Source organism: Balearica regulorum, chromosome 18 (assembly GCF_011004875.1).
Source record: "Balearica regulorum gibbericeps isolate bBalReg1 chromosome 18, bBalReg1.pri, whole genome shotgun sequence".
NCBI lineage: Eukaryota > Metazoa > Chordata > Aves > Gruiformes > Gruidae > Balearica > Balearica regulorum.
This window is the reverse complement of record NC_046201.1, coordinates 11,009,890-11,031,849: the sequence shown is the minus strand read 5'-3', so window position 1 is coordinate 11,031,849 and position 21,960 is coordinate 11,009,890. Positions and strand designations below refer to the sequence as shown.

Genomic DNA, 21,960 nt, shown 5'->3' with positions numbered 1-21,960 from the left:
AAATTCTTTGGTTTTACACAAACCCTCTCCACTCACATGCAACGTAGTTTCAGCGTGCCTTTTGCACAATAAACCATTCTTTTGCAAGCTGTCCTCGCTCTTGCAGTGATCAGGAAGAATATCGCTGCAAGAAATGCCACAAAACGATCAAATCCCTTTGCAATTAACTGAATTGCACCAGAGTTTCAATCAGAAGTGAATTGTTTCAAACAAATTTTGAGCATTCATCTCTTTTTTTTTTGTACAGTACACACTTTATTGCAGAGAAGACCGGATGCATTTTTAAAACAAATTCAGGAGTTGCAGAGTTTCCAGACATTTCTATGAAGTGTTGCCCACAGTAACTCGAGTACAACAGAGTCCATCAGACAAACAGTAAGAGGGAACTCAGTCCTGTCATCTGCAATCACTTGAGAGGCAGAAAATCTTGCAACCGATTATTTAAGAGCCATGTCAATGAGGTGGCTCTGCTCCTGCGAGCACCTCCGCCACCAGAACAGAGGTTAACCGTGTCACTCCTGATTTACACCAGTGTAACTGAGACCAGAAGTTGGGCTCGTATCATGAAAGCAGCCAGTGAAGATTTCGTGTCAGCGTGATACGCACGTGGTGGCAGATTTGTGACGCTTCCTGAAGGGCTTTATTCGGGGTCAGATCAGAGACAGCGTCTCCCATTCCAGGCACCACTGTACCTTTGGACTGATGCACAGCCACGCTGCCCACTCCCTCTCCACACGGGAAAGAAATTTTGGCGTGAAAACGCATCGAGACACAACAGGCACTAACTACGACAATAAACCGTAACGCAGCCTTGGTCTGCCCTGGATGCTGCAGTGTGTGGAAGCATCCCAGCGCGTCGCAGCCAGCCCCAGGTAGGCTGAGGGTTAGCCACAGCCCGTAGCGGGAGCACGAGCACATTAGACTGCGGCTAGAAATGTTCTTCGGCGTATCAGTTAACAAAGATAATGCATTTTCCTAGTGAGACCATCCACAATAATTGTTTTTCAGAGACACTGGCTGCATCAGCAATGTGAATGTTATAATATTAGATAAAAATCCCATACTGTTTTTCTGTAAAACGTGTCTCCTTATCGATTACGTACCCCACAACCGAGGCCTCCTCTCTGAGCCACCACGGTGTGATATCAAATACAGCTCAAAGTCTTGATGCAAGCCCAGAGCTCGTCCAAGGACACTCAGACGGAACGGGCCGGCACAAGGCACATTAACATAGAAAAACCTCAGAACTACCAGACTCTGAGATCTGGTTCTCACCTCCTACACCTTTTCAAAGCTTTGCTGACATAAACAGTAATGGCAATTTTTACCAGCTGAAGATCTGACAGGGCTCAAACTCTAATGATGTAAAACCACACGGGAGTCAGAAATTCCCCGTGATGGATGCACAGCAGAATGGCTCAGAGTGTGTTCAAGGTATATGGTACAGGAGAGCCGTTCATCTGGAGGTTGTTTAAATGCTGATGTGTAGCGTGCTGAAAGACAGTTTGCTTTACTCCTTTAGCATCGTGCCAGCGGTGTGAAAGGTAAAAATCTACTGGGGTGAATGGGAACCTTGGGAAAAGTAACTGATTGAAAAAAGCCTCAGAAACTGAAGGTTTCTGCGTAATACCAGAGCAGGGAGGGCACAGATCAAGACAAAGAGTTCACCCAACCCACCATGTGCCTCAAAGCTTAATTTGGAAAGAATGCTTGGGGAGCAGGGGTGATAAATCATTCATTTGTCGCTTCCTGACTGCTTCGCCAAGGCTACCAGTGCTGGCGGTTAGTAAGTGTGCGCATGTGACTTGCTAACAGAAATCCTATCCACGAGACGAGAGACTGCGACTCACGGAGACTTTGGAAGGCCATCCATCCCAAAGCGATGTGCTTCTGACATAGGCTAAATTTTAATCTGTGATGAGTGAGTGAGCCTGAGGCCCGTGAACGCTTTAAGCTCTCACGTCTACTCCCTTTCAGAAAACAGAAAATTATCGCGTGAAGTGGTCGCTAGGCACAAATGATTCTTCTTCAAACAAATCCCCACAGGTTTCCCCCTTGTAATTACTAAAATATACTACCTGATGTGTCACGAGGACGACAAGTAATTGACATTTAAGGCAATCTAATTTCCACAGCCCTCCCATGATTTCCACCGAGCAGATCGCCTTTGTCTTCCTTCTCTAGGAACGATTTCTTGCACGTGAACATGACAAGCAGCAGCATCGGCAAATGCCACAGACTGCAGAAGAAAAGCTTCCTGGAGCTGCTGCGGTCTGCATCCCTGTAGAACCGAAAGCCGAGGTAGGAGATGTAGAGGTTAATAGGGAGCGAAATGATGGGGAAAGTCCACGTGGTGATGTCGAGAACAGGAGCCACCGTTGAGAGTCCGATTAAGGCCAAGCAGTGACGCAGAGCCACCCGCCTGCACAGCCCTGGGTGGGTGACGGACATCATGCAGTATCCTCCTCGGGAGTAATCTTCCCGCAGACCCCAGCTCAGGGCGTTGAAGTGAGGGAACTGCCAGGAATAGAGGATTCCTCCTAACAGTAAAGCACCTGCAGCGGGAGAGAGAGAAGGAAACACACATTAGAGGGATGCCGCAAGAAGTGCTACGTAAAGACCCCCGCAGATTGGGGCTGTATGTGCAAAAGAGCAGCGCGAAGAACCCGTTACAGCGCTCTGCGCAGAAGACAAAGCATTCTCCGTAAGACACGGCATGCTCTGTTTTTAACGGCGTTGACATAGGGTTGCGCACAGTGGTTCTTCTGTTTTTGGCAGTACTTAATTTGAAAAGCATTTCAACAAGTCACTTCCTCGTAACAGCCCATCCCTAATTGGTTTCTGCACCAATTCAGTCTCTACCCGAGGGAAGACTGAAGGAAATGAAGCAAAGTTGGGCAAGCGACTGTATTCCTGGGAGCCTCTCGCTTCCACTCCCACGTTCCCAAGTTGGTGCATCGGGAGCAGACCGTCACATTCACCAGAAACAGGGACCCCTGCTCGGAGGCAGCGGAAAAGGAGGATAAGCTGCTTCCTCCTGAGAACTGGGAAAACCCCAGCACCCTGGTTGCTTGGAGCACGGCTGAGCTTTCTGTTTGCCCACTGTGTGAAGGGAGGGAATCGCTCACGGCACGGGAGCGCCTCGATCACGGACCTCGGGCAGGCGGCAGCACTGGCAGAAGCTGCTAATGAGGTGACAGAAGATGGAGAAGTTTTCATTCCTTCAAACCAACTGTAGGAACTTCTAAGCAGTTCGATCAAGTAACTCTATTCACACCAATTAGCTACTTTTACATTTAAAAAGGAGCTATGGAAGCAACACGTTGTTCACAGCTATCCTCAGGACGTGGCACAGGGCTTATCGAGGCAGAAGCAGCTTATATACCGCCTTCAGCGAGCTTCAAGTAGACCCTGAGACTAAACTCCCTTCACTGATTTTGTCTGAAGACACAAAAAATCCCCCAAGGCTGTTGCACATTATGAGCATTCCTGGATTTTCCTTTTGTTTCCCCAGCTCCCAAACACTCCGCTCCAGCATTAACACTTTCTTTGCATCTCCCTGTCTCCATGAGCTCATTCTCTGTGGAAACTACTTCTCAGTTGGAGCCACAAGTCTATCATTTTCTTAATGGCTTGATAGAAACAGAAATAACACCACTTATCTCCACACGGGTTAATGTATTTAAATTCTTCCCCAAATGCTCACTTCATCCCCAGCAACTGCTTGGGCTCTAAGAAAGACCAAGTCACTGTCTCCTTTGAACTGCTTCGTGGTGGTTCACGTCTTCTCTCCACCTGGTCTGGCTCCTTGGAGCTTTGCACGTCTAGTTCTTGTCTTAAACAGGACACCTTACACTGGTGTTGTCATGCAAATAATAATAATAATAATCATCTAAATTTGCAAAAGAGCCTTTTTTTTTTTGCCCCACCTTATCAACCAGTGCAGGAACAGCCCACTAGAATTAATGTGGGTTTCTAGTTGCTTATAAGATCCAGCAGTGGGATAAAAAACCCGTCTCATCATTTTTTAAAATGAATAACAAATACACCATTAGGTGAGTACATGCCTCTGAAAGTTGATTACATGAAGCACGGAGATAGACACTCATATATTGGGCACGCAACCTTCAGAACAACGCTGCCTACTACAAATTACAGGTGATTTTCTGGACTACGGCCCAAAACATTTGCAAATCCTGCCATTTGATCCTACTGAAGTCAACTTTCAGGGTGTGGATGCTTAGCACCTTCTCTAAATTGGAACCTTTTAAGATGGTTGAAAATGGTGCACTCGAAAATTACCATTAATTTCATAAAATCGTGGCAACAAAAGTAATTTTGGTCCTAACAAAATAGGATTTGATTCAGTTCTGCTGAAACCTAAGGGAGCAGCTCTACTGAAATAAAACTTGATCAAGGAGAAATACTCCCTACACCAGGAGAAACGATGGGGAAAATGTTCCTGTGATATGTCATTCTTCAGCTTTTTCCTATTCTTGTAAAACATATTACCGGAGGTGAGATCCTGAATTTGATAAACCGAAGATAGGAATATTTTTCAAGTTTCACGTGTGAAGGGCTTTAGAGACATTAGCCTGTCATTTTTCATAACTTAGGGAAGGGCAAGCTACAATTATCCATCAGCTGAGGAAACGTAAGTGGATGGAGCTGGGGCCAGGACCCAGAGGCTGTCGCTGCTTCCCACGGCTACGGACCAGCCGGCTTTTCATCTGGCGTGTGCTGCGTCCCTCTGCTTCGGCTGTAACGTGGGCTTCACTTATTCAATCGTTCAAACGTTGTGTGCAGCCAAGCTCAAAACACACCCTAAACCTCAAACACATCAAAACCTTTAACAGTTCTCTAACTATAATGCCATGAAAAAAAAAAAAATCATCTGGAGAAACTTTTAAAGACAAGCAGACGAACTAAACTACTTGAGGATGGATTCCCATCTACAAAGCTCTGGTTTTTACATGCAAGCCTTTGGAATTTCATTACTTTGATTACATTACAACCATTGAGATAATTGATATTTTACGGAGAAGCTGAACAGTAAAACAATTTAATAGCCCATTAGGAGGATTTTAACTGACCCGATCTTTTTGTTCGTTTCCCATGTGCCTTGGACATCCCGTAATTTCCTCTGCCCAGCCTGAGACTGTCAGGTTGTCAGAGATTTTTAAGCGTTGCGTAAGACTGATGACTTGCAAAGCACAGCCCACAGTACAGTACGATTCAGCACCAAATGAGCCCACAGTAGGAATCCTGTCAAGCCCAGAGCAGACACTGTAATACTCATTAATTACTAGATGAATGTTAACTATGTCATAATTAGGTCAGCAGTGTTTTTAAGCAATATTACAGCGAGACTAACTCTGGAGAATTACCTGGTTGAAAATAGTGCAGAGTTTACTTTGCTGCTTCCGTGCAGTTCCCAGCAGTTTGGGAACTCAGTTTAATCGCTGCAAATCTCCTTTTTCTCTACGGAGTTTATTATTAAGTGAAGACCAGACAAGGTGGTTCCCAACACGTGGAGCTGGCAGGCAGTTTGCAGAAGCAAAGCCGGCCGTCGGAGCAGAGCCATCCCGTTTGCTTTGGCGGTGGGAGACAGCCAGCACCCCGGGACACCGCAGCCCTCGGGCTCCTCGGCGCCTCCGCGGCACGAGGAAAACCTCAGCGCAGGCAGACCCGTACGGATTTCATATTACATCTCTCAGCTTTTCTGCAGGTGTTTATAAATTGCAAGACCACAAGTACCTGGCTCATGGATATCACAAACTCTTTGGCCTTTTTGGCCAAATTTTTACTAGCTGCAAGTTTAGCCCATTCACGATCACTTCCAAACTCTTCACTTCTCCAAGTGGGAGAACCTGGGACAGCTGCGAGCAGACACTTACACATCCTGATAACTTGGATTTTGGAAAAAAAATGAAGTCTATTTAGGCAAACAGGACCCAGGCCTCCAGTATTCTTTCAGTCCGATGTGCGAAATAGGTATAAAATGTTTTCTTGTTGAGTTCCTATTGACTAATCACTTTGTACTAGCTTAAATCGCCTCCAAAGTTACAGGATTGCAGCCAATCAGGTAGGTCCTGTAGCATCCACAGAGTTAAAGATAAATAATGGGTTTTACTGTTCATCATGAATTTCAAGGTTAAGCTATCGTTTTTGTTCTTAAATGCTTTTAGAAGTATTTAAATGGTAATATATCTTCTATTTAATAAACAAGAACAAGCTGAGATTTTTATTTTAATATCTAAGATAAAGCCAAAATGTCAACTGGCACTGAAGAACGTACAAAATGGTTTTTTCTTTCTGTAAATATATTTTTATCCAGTGAAATACTGAAGCTTTATAAATGGCACTTTTCCTAAAACAAACAAGACAACTCCACAGTCATGCAGAAACTGCTTGGCAAGATTTTTTAAGGTTCAACAAATTTGGGACTTGGAAATGATTGTGAGAGGACTTCCAAAAGTAACTAGTGATTCTGGGCTCAAAAACCGCAGCAGCTGACAGTCCAATTTTCAGAATTACAAGAGCAAGAAGCATCCCCCTCTGACGTTATGCTCTTCATTGCGTCAAGAAGGCCATACAGTACCTCTAAACTTTAATTAAAATGTCACGTTTGATTCCTTTTAAAGCAATTTATGATGACCTCTTTTACTGGATGGTCCAAATCTCAGGCGAGGGAGTAATGTCAGCCCCCGAACCCGCTGAGTCCTTGGCCTCTCTGCTACCTAAAAGCGGGAAAATGGAAGATGGTTTTTAGGGTGTAAGCCCTTGCAGGGTGTGAGCTCTGGCCACTGGCTAACGCACGGAGAGCAGAGCAATCAGGTATCAACAGCTCCTTGTCCTGTCCACCCTGGGCTTGCACCCCGAACAGTGACCCAGGGATGAAAAGCTCTGGTCCCTAGCGCGCATCCCCCAGACTTCTCATGTCCTGTAAAGGATACAGGGTCTGGTCAAGTCTATACGTTGTCTACTCACGAAGGTGTGGGCACATTCAGCTGCCAAGCTGTCAGGGAGAACAGAAATCATGTCGGTAGCATCGTTCTGAGCAAACCGTCTCATTCATGTAAAGCAACCTGAGGTCCGCAAACCTATTTTCTCATTCACTAAAGGGCAGAAGTGATGTTTGGATCCTGCTTGACTGTCTCGTGCTGAGGATGCCACTCTCTTAAGCAGCGATTTGAGATATGTGTCTGTCACGCTGGCAATACCTGTCATCATCAAAGAGCTTTATACATTGTACAGTCAGGACATGGAGCAGTAGCGATGACTTCACCCGCAGCTGAATTATTTCAGCTGTCCGCCTTAAACAAGGCACAATAGTTTGGGATGATCCAACTGAAACTCTCAAAAAAAATTTCTGAAGGCAAATTCTTCCAGGGCAGAAAAGGACTTGAGCTACAGGAGGGCACAGGCTGGAGCACAGCCTGTGTTGGTGGGAGCACCAGGCTCCGGAGCAGAGCCAGCTGGGGTCCAACCAGCCTGGGCAGGCGGATGAACGTGGGCCGGTCTGCACAAGTCGAGGCAAACATCCCCAAGGTTATCCAGAGACTGCTGTATCAACACCGTCTTCCTGAAAAAAGAGCTGAACAACTTATCCTTTCTTCTTATCCTTCTCATTGTTCTTTAGACAACACACACTGCCTTCCCTCTACAGAGTGTCCTGCAAACCTCTTGTATCACTTTCAAGCTCTAGACAGGACAAACACCTATTTACTTAACAAAACCCCCAAAATAAAGAAGGGGGAGCTGATCTGCAGCATCAATTCAAGAACGGACTCGTTCCTTCTGTCTTTGCTTTGGTGCTACATATGTATGACTGGGAAGTGGCCAACCAGGCATTAAAATAAACATGGAATGGTTAAAATATCAGCTCCAAAACAGATGTTGAAATCTTACTGCATTTCCCAAAGCTGGTGTTTACTGCCTTGGCAACCTAAGAATGCTGTTTTGCTTAAAGCACAATTTTAGTAATTCTTCTGCCTTGAATAATGTGAAGGAATTTTAAAATTATTTCCAGACCTTGGTAGCTCCCTGACTTATTAGAGGAAAGCACCAGCCTTTTGTCTCTAAGAAAGTGGTATGAGTTTGGCTGCTGTCAGGAGGGGAAGGCTTTGGTAGTCTAAGCTCAGCCTTTTAATGGACTGGAGTCAGGAAACAACCACACACCGTTTTACTTGAGAGCACAAAACTGGCTCTCCTCCCTTAAAAGATGTTGAACAAATTACTCCTCTTTAATCCAGACAAGGTAGATTAGAGCTCAGAGACATGACTTGGTCCAGCTGTATCCACCTGCTTGCGAGCAAGTGTGCTCAGACTGCATTTTTCACCTTTTCTACAGGAAATTTAACATAACCAGCACAAAACTCTGCACTGTGGTCCTGCGTGGTTTTTACAGGATGTTACGCTCGCAGGAAAGGTACTGGATACAGCCCCAAAGCTTTTATTTTCTATCTTTTCTTTTGCGCTCATTCACAACAAGTTTAAGACAGTAGTCTTCCCGGGAGATTTCTAACTCTGCAGCAATTAAGCGGGTAAAGAAAGATTCTGAAGTCTCGTCAAAGCCTTGTTGCCCATTGCCAAGATTCAGTGTAATATTAAACACCCGAAGGATTATTTGGGGGAGACGGTACAAATATTCAGAGTGGTTTGGAGAGTCACGTCCATCACACGGCTGCAGTGTCCCGACACGTTTATGGTTTAGGGAGCTGGCGGTGGCATTTTCTGTTTGTGAAGGAGAGCTGGAAGGTGCAATAATTATTGTTTTTCCTTCAGCTTGTTCCGGTGACAGAAAATGACTATTAGGGTAAATCAATTGGCCTCCGATTACAAGTGTTCAAGATACTGCGCCGGTACAATCACTCCTGAGGAAAAATGTTACCTACTATTTAATTTTTCCCCATTGTCTTTGGGAGGAGAAAAGGGATTAGCCCTACAAAGTTTACATCTTAATTTGTGATTCTGAATCCTTCTCAAAAACAAAGACATTTGGGAATTATCTAGTCACAAACCTTAACCAAACTGATGCAATTCTCCCCTATTTTACCACCGTGGCATTTCCCATATTAGCACCACAGCAAGACAACAACTGGCACTTCTGCTTCCACTGCAAAACAAAAGCAGATGCTACTGCTTGTGTCGGATGTCACGTGAGCGGCTAAGCAGCCTTGAGAAGAAAAAAAAAAGAAAAGTATCGTTTCTAAAGCTTTGCGCAAGGTCTCTGGGCTGCAAACAATGGTCCCGGCTGTCAGTGCGGGCACGCACAGCCCCGTGCACGGCCCTAATTGTGCGCCTTCAAGGTTACACGGTCACGTAAACGAAGGGCGAGGAGGAAAACACTGGAAAACTCAAAAGCTTCATGGTCATGGGTCTCAATAGCTGTTTCTTTTGAAGGATGGCACAAAAGGCTCGTGGAATAGGAGCGTCTCGGGGCTGCGATAGACTCCTCTGCTGCAGCACATAAAGGGAAGGGGATGTTGGCCGTGTGTCCGGCTTGTCTGCAAAACAAAAGGACGATCCTCGGTGTCCACCGCGAATGGGAAATGAAGTTGGCAGTGGGGTTTTTCACCTCACGGGGCTGTTCCTGGCCACCGCCTTTAACAGGAGGAAACCAGATGTCCTCAGGTATGCTCGCCATGCGGAGAAAAGCTGTGTGCATAGGGATACACACAGGAACGCACACTTTTTGTACGACACAACAGGTTACTACAGCCGAAAGCCTCGCAGGGAAACACCTTTCATTATGCAGGCAAGGTTAAGAAGAACAAGAACGCCATACGTAAGTCGTCCTAGCTAACCCCAGCAACACATGCCATTAAAAAAGCGAGCCTGTTGGGTGAGATGCACATACGGTCTTTGCACAGACCATTTGTTACGTGCAAATATGTTTAGGAAGTATTTGCCAGAGGACTAGATTCAGCAGAGGATTGCGAAACTGCAGAGCTACGCCAGGGCTCCTCATCACCCGCCTCCTGCAGGCTCCCCCCGGGGCTCCCCGGCAGCCCGAGGGTGGGAGGGGAGTCCCTCCTGCAGCCCCCCCGGCGCCGTGCTTCTCTGCGGGCGTTGTGCCTCACGCCCAGGGCGCGGGGGCTGCTGCACGGCCCCATCTCCTCCGGGGACCCCAACAGCCACGCGCGCGGCAGAGAAGCGGGTACGGGCACATCGTGCCTGTTGATTCGTGGGGTCGGTCCCCCAGGTGCCCCAGCGGTGGAACTGCCGCTTCTTTTGTCTCTTGTGAAGATGGAAAGGGGGGGAAAAAAACCAGCCCACTGGCTTTTGTCCTAAATTCAGACCAGCTGCTTACTGGTATTGTCCCCCCGCCTCGGCTTTTACAGTTTTTACCCCCACAAAGCACACCCCTGGGCCCCCGGCTTCCAATTCTCATATGTCAGTGACATGAATATCTCCTTTTCCTCTGGAACAGACCACAAATTCTGTCTTCTTTCATCTGAGAAGCGAAACCCCGAAAAGCTGAGTTTACTAGAAGGACTTTATGGCCGGAGCCTCCTCTGCTCCGTGGCAGGACGGCGGAGCTGCCCCGCTCCCACGGGCGGCTGGCTCCCAGACCTGCTCCCACATCAAGGGGCTCGGAAAGCTCAAAGTGCTTAACTGGAAGGGACACAAAGATCTCCAAGCTTATTTTGCATGCAATTAAGCTGTTGCTTTGCTCTCCCTCCTCCTGGCAGACAAGTGCTACACCAGGGAAGGTATGAGAGACTCCAGCCATTGACAGGTTGGGTGCAGCCCCCCCCCCCCTTCTCTTTTTTTTTGTTACTGAAACCATCCATCTGCCAAATGTCACTAGCTGATAAGAGCTGCCCGTTTTTAAATCCCCATTTGTAAATAGATGTTGGCTGACATAATTAATGTCTACCATACAACACAATTTGAATTACAAAGTAAAGGCAATTTAAAAATCAGCCTCCACATGATTACAATTGATACTCAGTCTATAAATTCCATAGCCCCAGGAATTATTTAAATTTCAGAAAATGAATGAAAATCAGTACAAGATGTCTTTCAGGAAAGCGAGACCAGAAGTGGAGCATCTGAGATAAACTAAATAGTCTCTTGAGATAAACATTCTTTGGTGCAGTAATACCTATGGCTCCAGGCCACCATGGGTCTGTAATGTCTGCTATACTCTCAGGGCTGTTATCTGCTACACCACCGCCACCTACTCAGAATAAATCCCCTTAACTGATAAGCACATTATGTTGAGGACCCCTGCTTGTCACTTCCATCTAACTGGGTGGTTTATATGAACGCCGCGGCACTCAACTGCTCTGCTCTGAGACACCGACACCGCTCGCCGGCTGGGATCCAGCCTTCAGCACATAAGCACTGGAAGGTCACTGGGAGACGTGCAAAATGTGTAAGGCAAAATACGGGCGATGGCACTTGGAAATGTTTACTTCAGATTCAGTTTTTCGGCTAACTAGAAAAAACAAATTTAAATGGACAACCAACATTTCTAACAAGCAAGCTGCAGCATTAGTCTGGGGAGAAAGACCAGCAAGAGAAGAGTCATTTAAAGCATGTATACATTGTGCCTCTCGCACGCCAAAATAACTAGCTCTGTTACTTCCTAAAGACGGGGTCAAGAGCAGCGTGGCACAGTCAGGAGCTCTCCTGGCCGTGGATCCTGCGCAGGAGGGTCCAGCAGACCAGGACACTCTGCCCAGCTTCGCCTCTTTTTCCTGTCTTTATGCTATTAAAGGCTTCAAGTGAATGTAATTATTTTCCTGCTAGTCCTTCCTTTGTAAAATCAGGAGAAATAATTTGAGGGTGTCTAGGTTTACTAGAAAAACAAATCTCTTTGGAAATAAATAGCACCACAAAGGAGCAATGAAATCTGCTTTCAAGGAAGCAAACGTGTTACTGCAAATCACAGGTTGGCCGTTAAGTTCTGCATAAATACACCAGATATGCGATAGTGATATCCACGTGATAAATTACATTTATCACGCACCTTTGACCATCTCACCTGCACTCGGCTCCCCCAGCGAGGAAATGTTAACATTCCCGATCTTTCATCAGTTTCAAACAGCTGCCATTAAAAAAAACACACAAAACCGCCCCCAAAGCCACAACAAAGAATTCCACATCTTCCCAGAGATAACCTTATCTTTCTCTTTTGAAATGTGAGGTTTTCCCTAAATCACATCGGCACAAAATCTAGGGTTGGGGGCAGGATGTTCAATCAGGCTGAAGAGCATACAATTAAAGTTACCCATCAGGGGCAGAAATGGAAGCAAGCATCACTGGGAATCACCGTAAGATCTGCAAAAGATGTGGAGTGTAAGAAATACCAGCAAACGTTTGCATCACCGGAAAGAGAAGGGTGCCAGGTTTTTATCTGCAAATATGTGATATTTGTTTCTTGTTTCTTCTGCAAGAAACTGTCAAGGTATTAATATTTGAAATAAGAAAGTTATAAACAAAATGAGGACAAATTAAACCAAGGCTACTCCAATCTGAGATGCTTCGTTATCATCTCTGAAATCAAAAACTCTCTCAAACGACCAAGAGCATCTCGCAGCACCAGCTACGAAGCACGCCAGGATGTGTGACTGAACTCTGACACTGCAGAGGGGCGCAGACCTGGCTGCCCGAGGGTGCCACACAGTACGGCGGAACGCTTGGCTACCCCCCTCAAACGGTAACAAAAGGTCTACACTGAAGTATTGGGTTTTTCCCTACAACCAGCAACGTGCACAACAATGCGGCTGCTGTGAGAAGATTACAAGGAGAGCAAATCCACAGGAAAATGTAAACTCAAAAAAACCCACCGGTTAAGTGGTGAGAACCTTCCTACTCATTAGTTTTCTAACTCCCTTCCTTCACATTCCTCTTTGTTACTCAGTGGAATGATCAATCTTTTTTTTTTTTTTAAACGAGGTGCAAATGCATTTTCACACCTCTACCTAAAACTAAGTTAAGTCTCCAAGCTAATTACACATTATTAATGAGTTCAGCAACTGTGGGTAGGCTGGTCAGAGAAGGGATGCAGGTCTGCACGTCGTGTATGCATGCACGCAGACACACGCGTGTACGCTGAGCGGGTCTGACGCTGCCAGGTGCTGAACTCTCCTCTCCTTTGCAATAGTAGAATGTTTAACACTGAAAATCATAGTCTGCAGCGCAATCCTTTTCTTCTATTTCTCGCTTTTCTTTTTAAAGGTGTTTGCGGGGATTTTATTAGGGGTTTTTTTTGTTATTTTTTTTAAATGCACTAAAATACTCCATTCAGGTCTCCATTTTCAGGACTCTCCCCAGATATGCTTCACTACAAAGATCATTCTCAGCTCAATACCATTTCTTTCGCTATCAAACAAGCTCGCTGGCCTCACTGGCACAGACTGGGAGGTGACTGCAGGAAATTTTAGCCACTCAGACCAAACAATACAACATCAGGTTACGCACCAGCTCAGATCATCACGCTCCGGCAAAGTCTGCTCGGGTAGTTTCAAGTTATCACCTTCTACCGACGGCATCGCTGCCAGAGATGATCCCCTCCACAGCAAAGCTGGCAGAGGGACACGTAACCACATCTCAGTTGCAAATCAGACTTGGGACAAAGATGGTGCTCTCTGCTGCCTGCCCTGCCTGCTGTACAGGGACAGCTTAGCTCTTTGCAAAAGAGGTCTCGAAGAGCAAGTTGTAACCTGATGAATTCAAGACACTGAAAATCAGTGCCAGTTTACTTTAACGTGCTGGGCCTTAGCTGCTGCAGTTTAGCTGCCATTTTAAAACCAGGGGTGAAAATTCGTACCGTGACAACCTCTACAGCAAGGGCTTTTGATGAGCCAGAGCTGTACGCTCCAGCTCCTCCAGGCTGGACTTTGCAGGTGAAGCACGGGCACATGAGAGTCATCTTCTAGCATCAACTCTGCAAAGAGATGCCAAAACCAATGCAGAAATCTCTAAACAACGTAAGATCCAAGGTCTAAGCATCTGCAGCCGGAATGATACAGTCCTTAAAAAGATACAATTTGTGGTTTTAATTCATTCTCTTCTCTTTAGAAATGGGCTTTTAATGATGTCTGTTATGCACTCCTTAACATGAGACACTACACATATACGTACAGATCATTTATAGGTCTAAATATTAAAAAAAAAACTTACAGAGAAGTAAATGTTTGTATAGAAGTAGCACATAATTGAAAAAACCCCCACAACCCCCTTCATCCTGGCTCTGATTAGATCTGTATCAGAACCCGCATACACAAAGCCAATTCAGACTGGTTTTTATAGGAAGCGTGTAGCATAAATGAAGAACAGCGTGCTATGGATTTTTCACAGATTCAGATAATTTCTGGTTAAAAGCCTTGTTGTTGAAAGTATTATTCAAGCCTGAAATATGCCACGTTGTGAGACGAGTGTGTGCTAAAACAATTCTTACCAGACCTGTTAATTGAACTTCATTAGTTGCTTCAGAATATAACTATGTGGAGCCACTTTGATTCTTAAGTTTCTAGCTGGCAGGAAAAACAAGCCCTATTTGTGTCGGAGTTTAGCTGCTGAAGAGATCAGTCTTTTATGAGGGATGTAAAACCAGTTCACAGTTACTAAACCAAAAATCTTCGTTTGCTTTTCAAGGAGAGGGGGAAGGAACATTTATAACTCAGAGTTTAGAAGTGGGCAATTAAGAAATACACCAATAAATTAATCTTCCTAGGATATTTTCTGGCTTGTGGAAAGACAGTAATAAACACATCTGGGAATTTTCCAGCTGAAAGCTCCTGACTTGTAAGTCAGATCTTGCTGGGTATGGTTTTAATCCTGAAATTACATAACATTTTCTTCCATGTGAATCCGAAAGATGCTATTTTCCTTCTAGATTTTTTTTTTAAGATGGCCTAAACACATACTCAAAAGCACATGGTCTTTTATCAGCTCACGTATGCCCTGTAAGAATGATACAATCATGTCCACTTCTTCAGTCCTTAGGGCACCGCGCTGTAACGGACTTTGGCACTGCCAACAGCAGAACAGATCTGCTTTTGAAGCAGTATCAGGTCAACAAGCGTAAAGAACAAGGTTTATTGCCTTTGGAGGTCTTTCTAGCCATCCTGAAGGCAAGGCTCACAGCCACTCGCCCGGATGAAAGGGGTTTATACTCACCAGCGTCGAGACTACCGGTAGCCGCAGTCCAGCCCATGACGGGGGGAATGGCACCGACAACGGCTCCCACCCATGTGTTGGCAATGCTCATCCTCTTCATGGGTGTGTAACAACAGGTGTACAAGAAAATGTTGAAGGCTCCCAGGGCCCCGGTGAGAGGGTTTACTCCCAGCGTCAGCAGGGCGATCCCGGGGACTCCGCAGGAAGCGGCAAAACAGACGGCGAGCAGGGGGCTGCGGGCAGAGAGCAGGAGACACACACTGAGAAATGAGTGGGTACCCGAGAACAACCGCTGCCCCTCTCCTTTTGCCTCCTCCCAAAAATTCAGATTGCATTTCTGTTATTTGTTTTACTTGCCCAGCCCGAATTTTCCCATCTGACCCCCCCATCCTAAGGCAAGGCTTTCTAAAAAGTTAAGACAATCTTACTACAGATTTGCAATCATAGGTGATTCTTATTCTTGTCATCACTGTATTCGCTAAATAAATTCAACCTATGCAGGTAAATAGCCCTTACAGAGAACTGGTACTTCCAGCAGATCTTTCTCTCTCGTTTTATTCTTAGTAAATTTTGACCTCTGGAAAAAACACTCAGGTTTCAGAGTGAATGAGAGAATGGTTGTAGCTTGTCAGATTTTTAATTGATTACAATTATCCAATGCAACACGGCTGGACAGAAAATTAGGAAGCATTTATGAGAAAAAGAGTACATTCAATCATTTTGAAATGATGTCAACAGGCATAAAGTATTTTTTGGCTTTACTGATAGAAAGGCAGCATTTTCTACGTTCCCATTTAGCTTACACACTGTGCTGAGGAGGGGTAGCACACCACAGCAATTCTGGCAACAGAATCAAAATTAAAACTTATTATCTTCTAAGTGTGACTGGAATTAACGGAAGATATTTTAGGTTTGACTGAAAGCAGCAAACAACAAAAATGCAAATTATTTCTGCTGATTTCTACTGCGCATCAGCTAAGAGCTCAGGGAAGGTTGAAAATTCCTATTATTACCTGTAAGAAAAGTAGCCGAAGCTATGTAAACTTCTACTAATAAGCTGCATAATAAGCATCCAAATCCGATGAACGAGGGTTTTTTCGTTTGGCTACCAAAACCCCACTTCACAGGCAGCACCGTCATGCAACCCTAAGGAAGTTTTATTTGCGTTCCCTCGCAGCAGATCAACACGTGTGCGGCTGGTGGCGATCTCTTCCCCCGTGTTTGTTCGAGGGTGGCTGGTACCGTGGAAAGAGAGAACTAAATGCCACTAAGAAATAATGTGGTGTGGGAGAGCTCTGGAAGGAAAATGCCATTAACTGAGTTGCATTTAATAACCTGCGTGGCTAAATACACACTTCTAGTCATCCACGTAAGAGCAGAAATTACGCGTGCTTGCAAGAAACGTCTCTGCATGAAGTTTAGCTTTACACGTTTTCTAATTGAAAACTATGCAGCCTTTGTATTCTACGATCACTCTGCCCTCTGGCCAAATCCTTAACCCTAAAATACGTGTTGCAAGCACTGCTCCAACCCTCGTAAGAAAAACTTGCTGGTGGGAATGAATTTTATCAGAGTTTTATCAGCAAAAGTCCTACCATTCAAATTTTGATTTTTAAGACCTTTGTTGGACCAATATGGTACGGAGATCCTAAATAACTGGAAGAACTAAAATGAACAAATCTCACACTAAAGATCTGCCTTCAATTTAAATTAAATTGACTAAGTCATTTTATCCAGCTTTTCAAAACGATCAACAGATTTTTAGGTTACGGAGCGTGCACAGAGCACATTTACGCTCCGGCATTACCAGCCTTGGTGTTACTAACGTATCAGGAATAGAGGCAGGGTACATCACTGCCATCCACTGACAATGAGCCGTATAAAATTTGAGACTGTTTCCAGGAGCCGTGCTGTGAAAGGAGCCATACGGTGCTGTGCCCTCTGGTTTTGCAGCTAGCGGTGCTCTTTTGCAGAAAGGTGGCAAAACACAATCTGTACCGTAAACTGTCTCAACGCCGACTACAAATGCCGTACTCTGTAGACGTTGCCCCCTCAATAGTGAAAGCCTGACTGGGTTTGGTTAAACAAATCTCTCTTGACTGATTCCTGAATAAAATACAGTCAGACGGTAAATACCAGATTTACACAATACACACTCTCGAGGCGACAAAAGACCAGCGTGACCCTACGAGGTTGGGCTGCCCACGTTCGCTCCTGCGGGGCTCACAGACATAAATGAGGACACAGTTTGACCTAACGCAACGAGCACTCTTCTCACTAATCAAGACTGAAGACTCATCTACACGTCTCCAATTCAAATGAACGTCACACACCAGGAGCTGGTCGCGGAGCGGCAGACACCAGCCCTTCGTGCCTCCTACGGGAAGGGAAGGTGACGGCTGGGGGTGCAAAGCCCTTCGCCGTAGTTGAACCCAGCATCGCGTCTCTCCCACGTCCCTCCCTCGCAGCAGCGATAGCCCTGCGGTGCCAGCCCTGATACCAGCTGTGTTCTGCCTTCCACATCCAACTGATGGATTGGAAAAGTACCTTTAAAAAATGAGACTTTATCCAGAGGGAAGGGTGAAGTTACCTGACTGAGACCTTCAAAAAAGTTGTTCTGTTCCTGGTGGATGAAGACACATTTTTGTTTCTCGGTTTGTTCTTTTTTGCCTCTTTAAAACGAAGTTCCTGGGGGTAGTTTGATTAGCACCTGTAACAGTCCTAATGATCTCAGGGAAGGGCATCAAGTCGATGCAGGCTGTTCTTCATAAGCAGTTGAACTATTATACTCTCAGACATCCTGAAAGTATCGTATTTTCTCCAGTGTTTCCTTAACAAACAAGAAACTAAAATTCTTCTAGAAGAGTAATTGTCCGACTTACAAGTGCCTGCCCCTAAAACTCCAACTGAGATCAGAAACTCAAACCGTGATCTGATGATTCAGCTTTGTTATTTCTGCCCCTTAAAATACTATTTGGCATTGCAAAGACACTGCAATAAGAAATTAGAACCTTGCTTTCTTGGTAAAACATGAGGTAGAGGAGAATTCAAGTCATTCTCATGTAAATATGTCATGTTTATAAGGTCTAGGAGAAGTATAAGCAACTCCTCATTGGGAAAGAGAGAATATTTGAGGAAAAGGTAGAGAGATTTCAGTCACTGGTGCAGTTTATTCTGCTACAGTGACTCCCAGGATTTTAAGAAGAAAAGACTGGCTCTAGGTTTAAATCACAGCAGTTTAAGGGGTATTCTGATTTCTACTAGTTTATGGTCTAGTTTAGGGACCACTGTGCATCTCCATGCCCACATTAGGTCTGTCAAAACCCAGGCACGTGGTGCGAGGCTCATTGATGTGATGTACGCTCCTTTGCTGGGCCGCCTGTATCTCACCGAGGGAGCGCAGGAGATGAGGATCCCGTTCTGGAGCAGGAGAAAGGCTGCGATGCTGAGTTCTTGGATTTGCCCCATCACCTAATGTCCATGCAGTTCTTCCCACAAGAGCCTCATGCCATGCCATCACGCAGTCCTGCGCGCATCACTGGAGCATCAGTCTTGGGTAACCCAACGCTGGGGAACTCTCACGTGGTGGTCAAAAGTGGCTGCGGGGTCTCTGCCGGTTTCCTTCATCCTTAAACTGCCCCACGCAGTAAGTGCAGGCTGATAACAGACACTGGCACATAAGCTTCATCTCACTTGGGCGTTCACTTATGCTCAGGGAATTGCTCTCATGGGAAAAAAAGGCAATCTTCCATTGGAAAATTGGCCAAGGAGCTAGCTCAGAAAGCAAACATATTGAGTAAGAAACTAGGTTTTATGATGGATTCTTGGGAGGAGTTGGTTTCAGTTATTTGGCTGATTAAAATCAGACTCTGGAAAAATACTACAAGTGCCAAATGAGTTCTCTTCAAATTTCAACTCTAAAATAGCCGGTATGTCACCACATAGGACACCTTCTAAAAGAAACCCAAAACCTGGTAGTTCTGCCTCGTCCCTCTTCTCTCCTTTATTGAGAATGCATATGCTGAAGTTGCCTAATAATACTGCTAAAAGCTATTCACATTCAACTAAAAGCTTTTGAGAGAACTTCAGCTTGAATAGTGAATAATCCAACCTTTCCTGATCCAAAGAAAGTGTGCTGACAGTTCTCTCCCATAGAGTCCACCCAAGACGGACTCTCCCCAGTCACACTCCACCGAGAGCATCCAAGAGCAGGAAGGAGAAGCAGGAGGAGGAAGAGAGACCCAGGCTTCTTTCTCCTTATTCAACTCAAAGCTGCTGCTGACGTGGAGATGCCGTCAGTCAGGCTGGGGACGACAGCCCAGAGCTGGGGAACAGGCAGGAGGAATCCCATGTGGGTGATGTTCGGGCATCCCTTGCACACACAACCACGAGGCATCCCTGCAGCCCCTCACCCATCGGATCGTTGACGGAGACTTTGGACAACGCAGCTTATTTTAATTCACGTGCAATCGCATAATCTCTGTTTCTAGTTGCCACTTACAGATGAGCTGGTTATACGTATATAATGATCTTACACACATGTGCATGAAATATATTTATTTAATAGGCTCCAGAGTCACGGATAATAGTACTTATTGACTCACAGCGTTACTTGGAAAAATTGAGAGGGGAAAACAAATTAAAGCATTTGCCCATCTATAAAATTAATGTACTATTTTACCTATTGCACAGCAGCATTAGCAAGCTTAATGTCTATAAAGATCAATAGCATCACTACTACATACGCTTTTCTATGCTGTCTTTGGCAAAACGTTTTGTGAAGACGGCTGTCAAAGTATAGTTAGAACTACAATTTAAAAAACAGTATTAAAAAGGGGAAAAAGTTTAAAGAAAATTTTGTTTGGAAAAAACAATCAAGAAGCTAGACAAAATTCCCTCTTAAAACCTATCAGTATTTGCAAATATGGGAAATTCCTGTATTAGCATCTACTGCTTCGACCTGTCTCTGTGACTATCAACACTCGTATACAGCCACAAAGCCCATACGAACCCTGAATAGGCGCATTCATGCAATCAGCAGTACTATGCAATCCATGTTCTGATGTTACGCAAATACATAAGAAACTTAATTTGTGACCTTGTGTTAATGGGAAATTGGGCATGCAGACCGTATTTACATAAAAGCATAAGCCTGCATATAAGTGTCCACTGAAGACTGCCTGCATATTTTTCAGGTGAAGCCTAAGTGCTTATATTTGAAAATTAGGTTCAAAGCTTAATACAAAAGGTAATAAAACAAATTCTGTCTTCTCCCTGTCTGTCAAAAACCTTTTATAGAAACATCACCTATTTCTAAAAGGGCAAACTAAATAAAACCAACTCAAAACAACAATGTCCTTTTGTTCTGCTGCAGCATGCACAGAATACCGTAATGGATTGAAACATTTAAATTCCTGGGTTGATTATTTTTTATTAGATCTTATTATTATTGACAGCTGTCCCTCGAGCCACAAGGCTGGGGATCCATTGTGCCAAAGGGAGGATGCTGATCTAAAATAGGACAGGGATGGCGGAGAACGAAGTGTGGGGGGCGACGGCTGTGCCAGAGGGCGGGCGGCCGTGCGGGTAGGGCTCTGCTCCTTAAAACACGTCCTCCACGCCGGGCACCGGCTGGGGAGGGGAAGGAAGGTGGGAAGAAAAGGAACTTATTTAGAGGCATTTCTGCAACCAAACGAGGCCAAGATACGCATCTTCGATTTCTTCTGCATGGGATTTTAATAATGGCAAATATTCTACACAGATTGTACCCTTTAATTGCCATCTTACTTATTTTTTGGTGAGGCAAAACCTGGTTTTGGTTCTATCTGGCAAGTTTTCCGTTTCATTCAAGACCCAGGTTCAGGAAGAACACCACGCTTCCCCCCCCTCGCTCGTTTGCTGCTGCTGCTGCCCACAGAAACGGTCCTAAATTATCCCTGACCTCAGCATCTTCCACGGTGGCAGGTAAACGGTGCCGAGACAACAAAGGTGAGATTGACGGCTCAGATGAATCTCAATATCACTACTCTGGGTGCAAGTTCCATCTGCATGTAGTGTCAAAACAATTTGTCGTAATAAGAACAGCCTGAACCAGCCTCATGCACAGACGGGCTGAAAATAGCGGGAGCTCAGAAGAAGGTACTTGGCAGACAAAGAACACAAGTGTGATTCTCATCTCTGCAATTTCATTTCACCATCACGGGCTGAGATACGAGTCCAGTGCATGAACACTGTTCCAAAGCCATAATTAAAATCAGACTTCGGGAGTAAGCATCATAAGTTGCTTATTATTTCTGGAATCTGTAGGTACTAAAAATGTCCCCGGACTACTCGTCAGTACAAGGCTGCCGGAGGAAGCCCCCTCCTCTTCCTAATTTTTTCCCCGGTCAGCAATAAGTTGCTAAGGCTTCTGAAGCCACTTACAAACTCAGACAAAAACATCAGCCTAAAGTTTTTACGTTTTTCTGACAGCAATGAGAGGTTACACACACGGAATCGTGGACAAAAGTCGTGTCCCTTTGCTTGTTTCTATGGCCATAAAAGCCTGTGGTCATTTCAAGAGAGGAGGATGTCCATGGAGATCCCCAGCACAAATGCATCTAACCCTGAGCAGAAAACCATCATTCTCCCCAGCTGTTGATTTACAGTTTTGCTCATCTCCTGGCATCTGCTCAATTCTTGTGGCCAGGCAACACCAAGAGCTGCCAAAAGCCAGTCCCAGGGTAGGATCCGAGTCTGTGATCACCATGACTGTCATATGGTACTGAGCTATGAATTGGTCACCTCCCTCAGCTGGAGCATCAACCAGGGGATCTTTCTGGT

General features: G+C 45.1%; 1 protein-coding gene across 1 annotated transcript in view; it reads right to left on the bottom strand.

Annotated features, from left to right (window-relative positions):
• Positions 1-231: 231 nt before the first annotated feature.
• The window catches only part of COX10 (cytochrome c oxidase assembly factor heme A:farnesyltransferase COX10), a 104,434-nt gene continuing 82,705 nt past the window's right edge, over positions 232-21,960 (bottom strand). Inside the window, exons 6-7 of the mRNA XM_075771076.1 lie at positions 15,139-15,371; positions 232-2,555 (exon numbers count right to left, since the gene is read on the bottom strand). Of these exons, the coding sequence (XP_075627191.1) occupies positions 2,113-2,555; positions 15,139-15,371 (676 nt within the window). The 3' untranslated portion in view covers positions 232-2,112. The remainder of the gene's footprint in view (positions 2,556-15,138; positions 15,372-21,960) is intronic.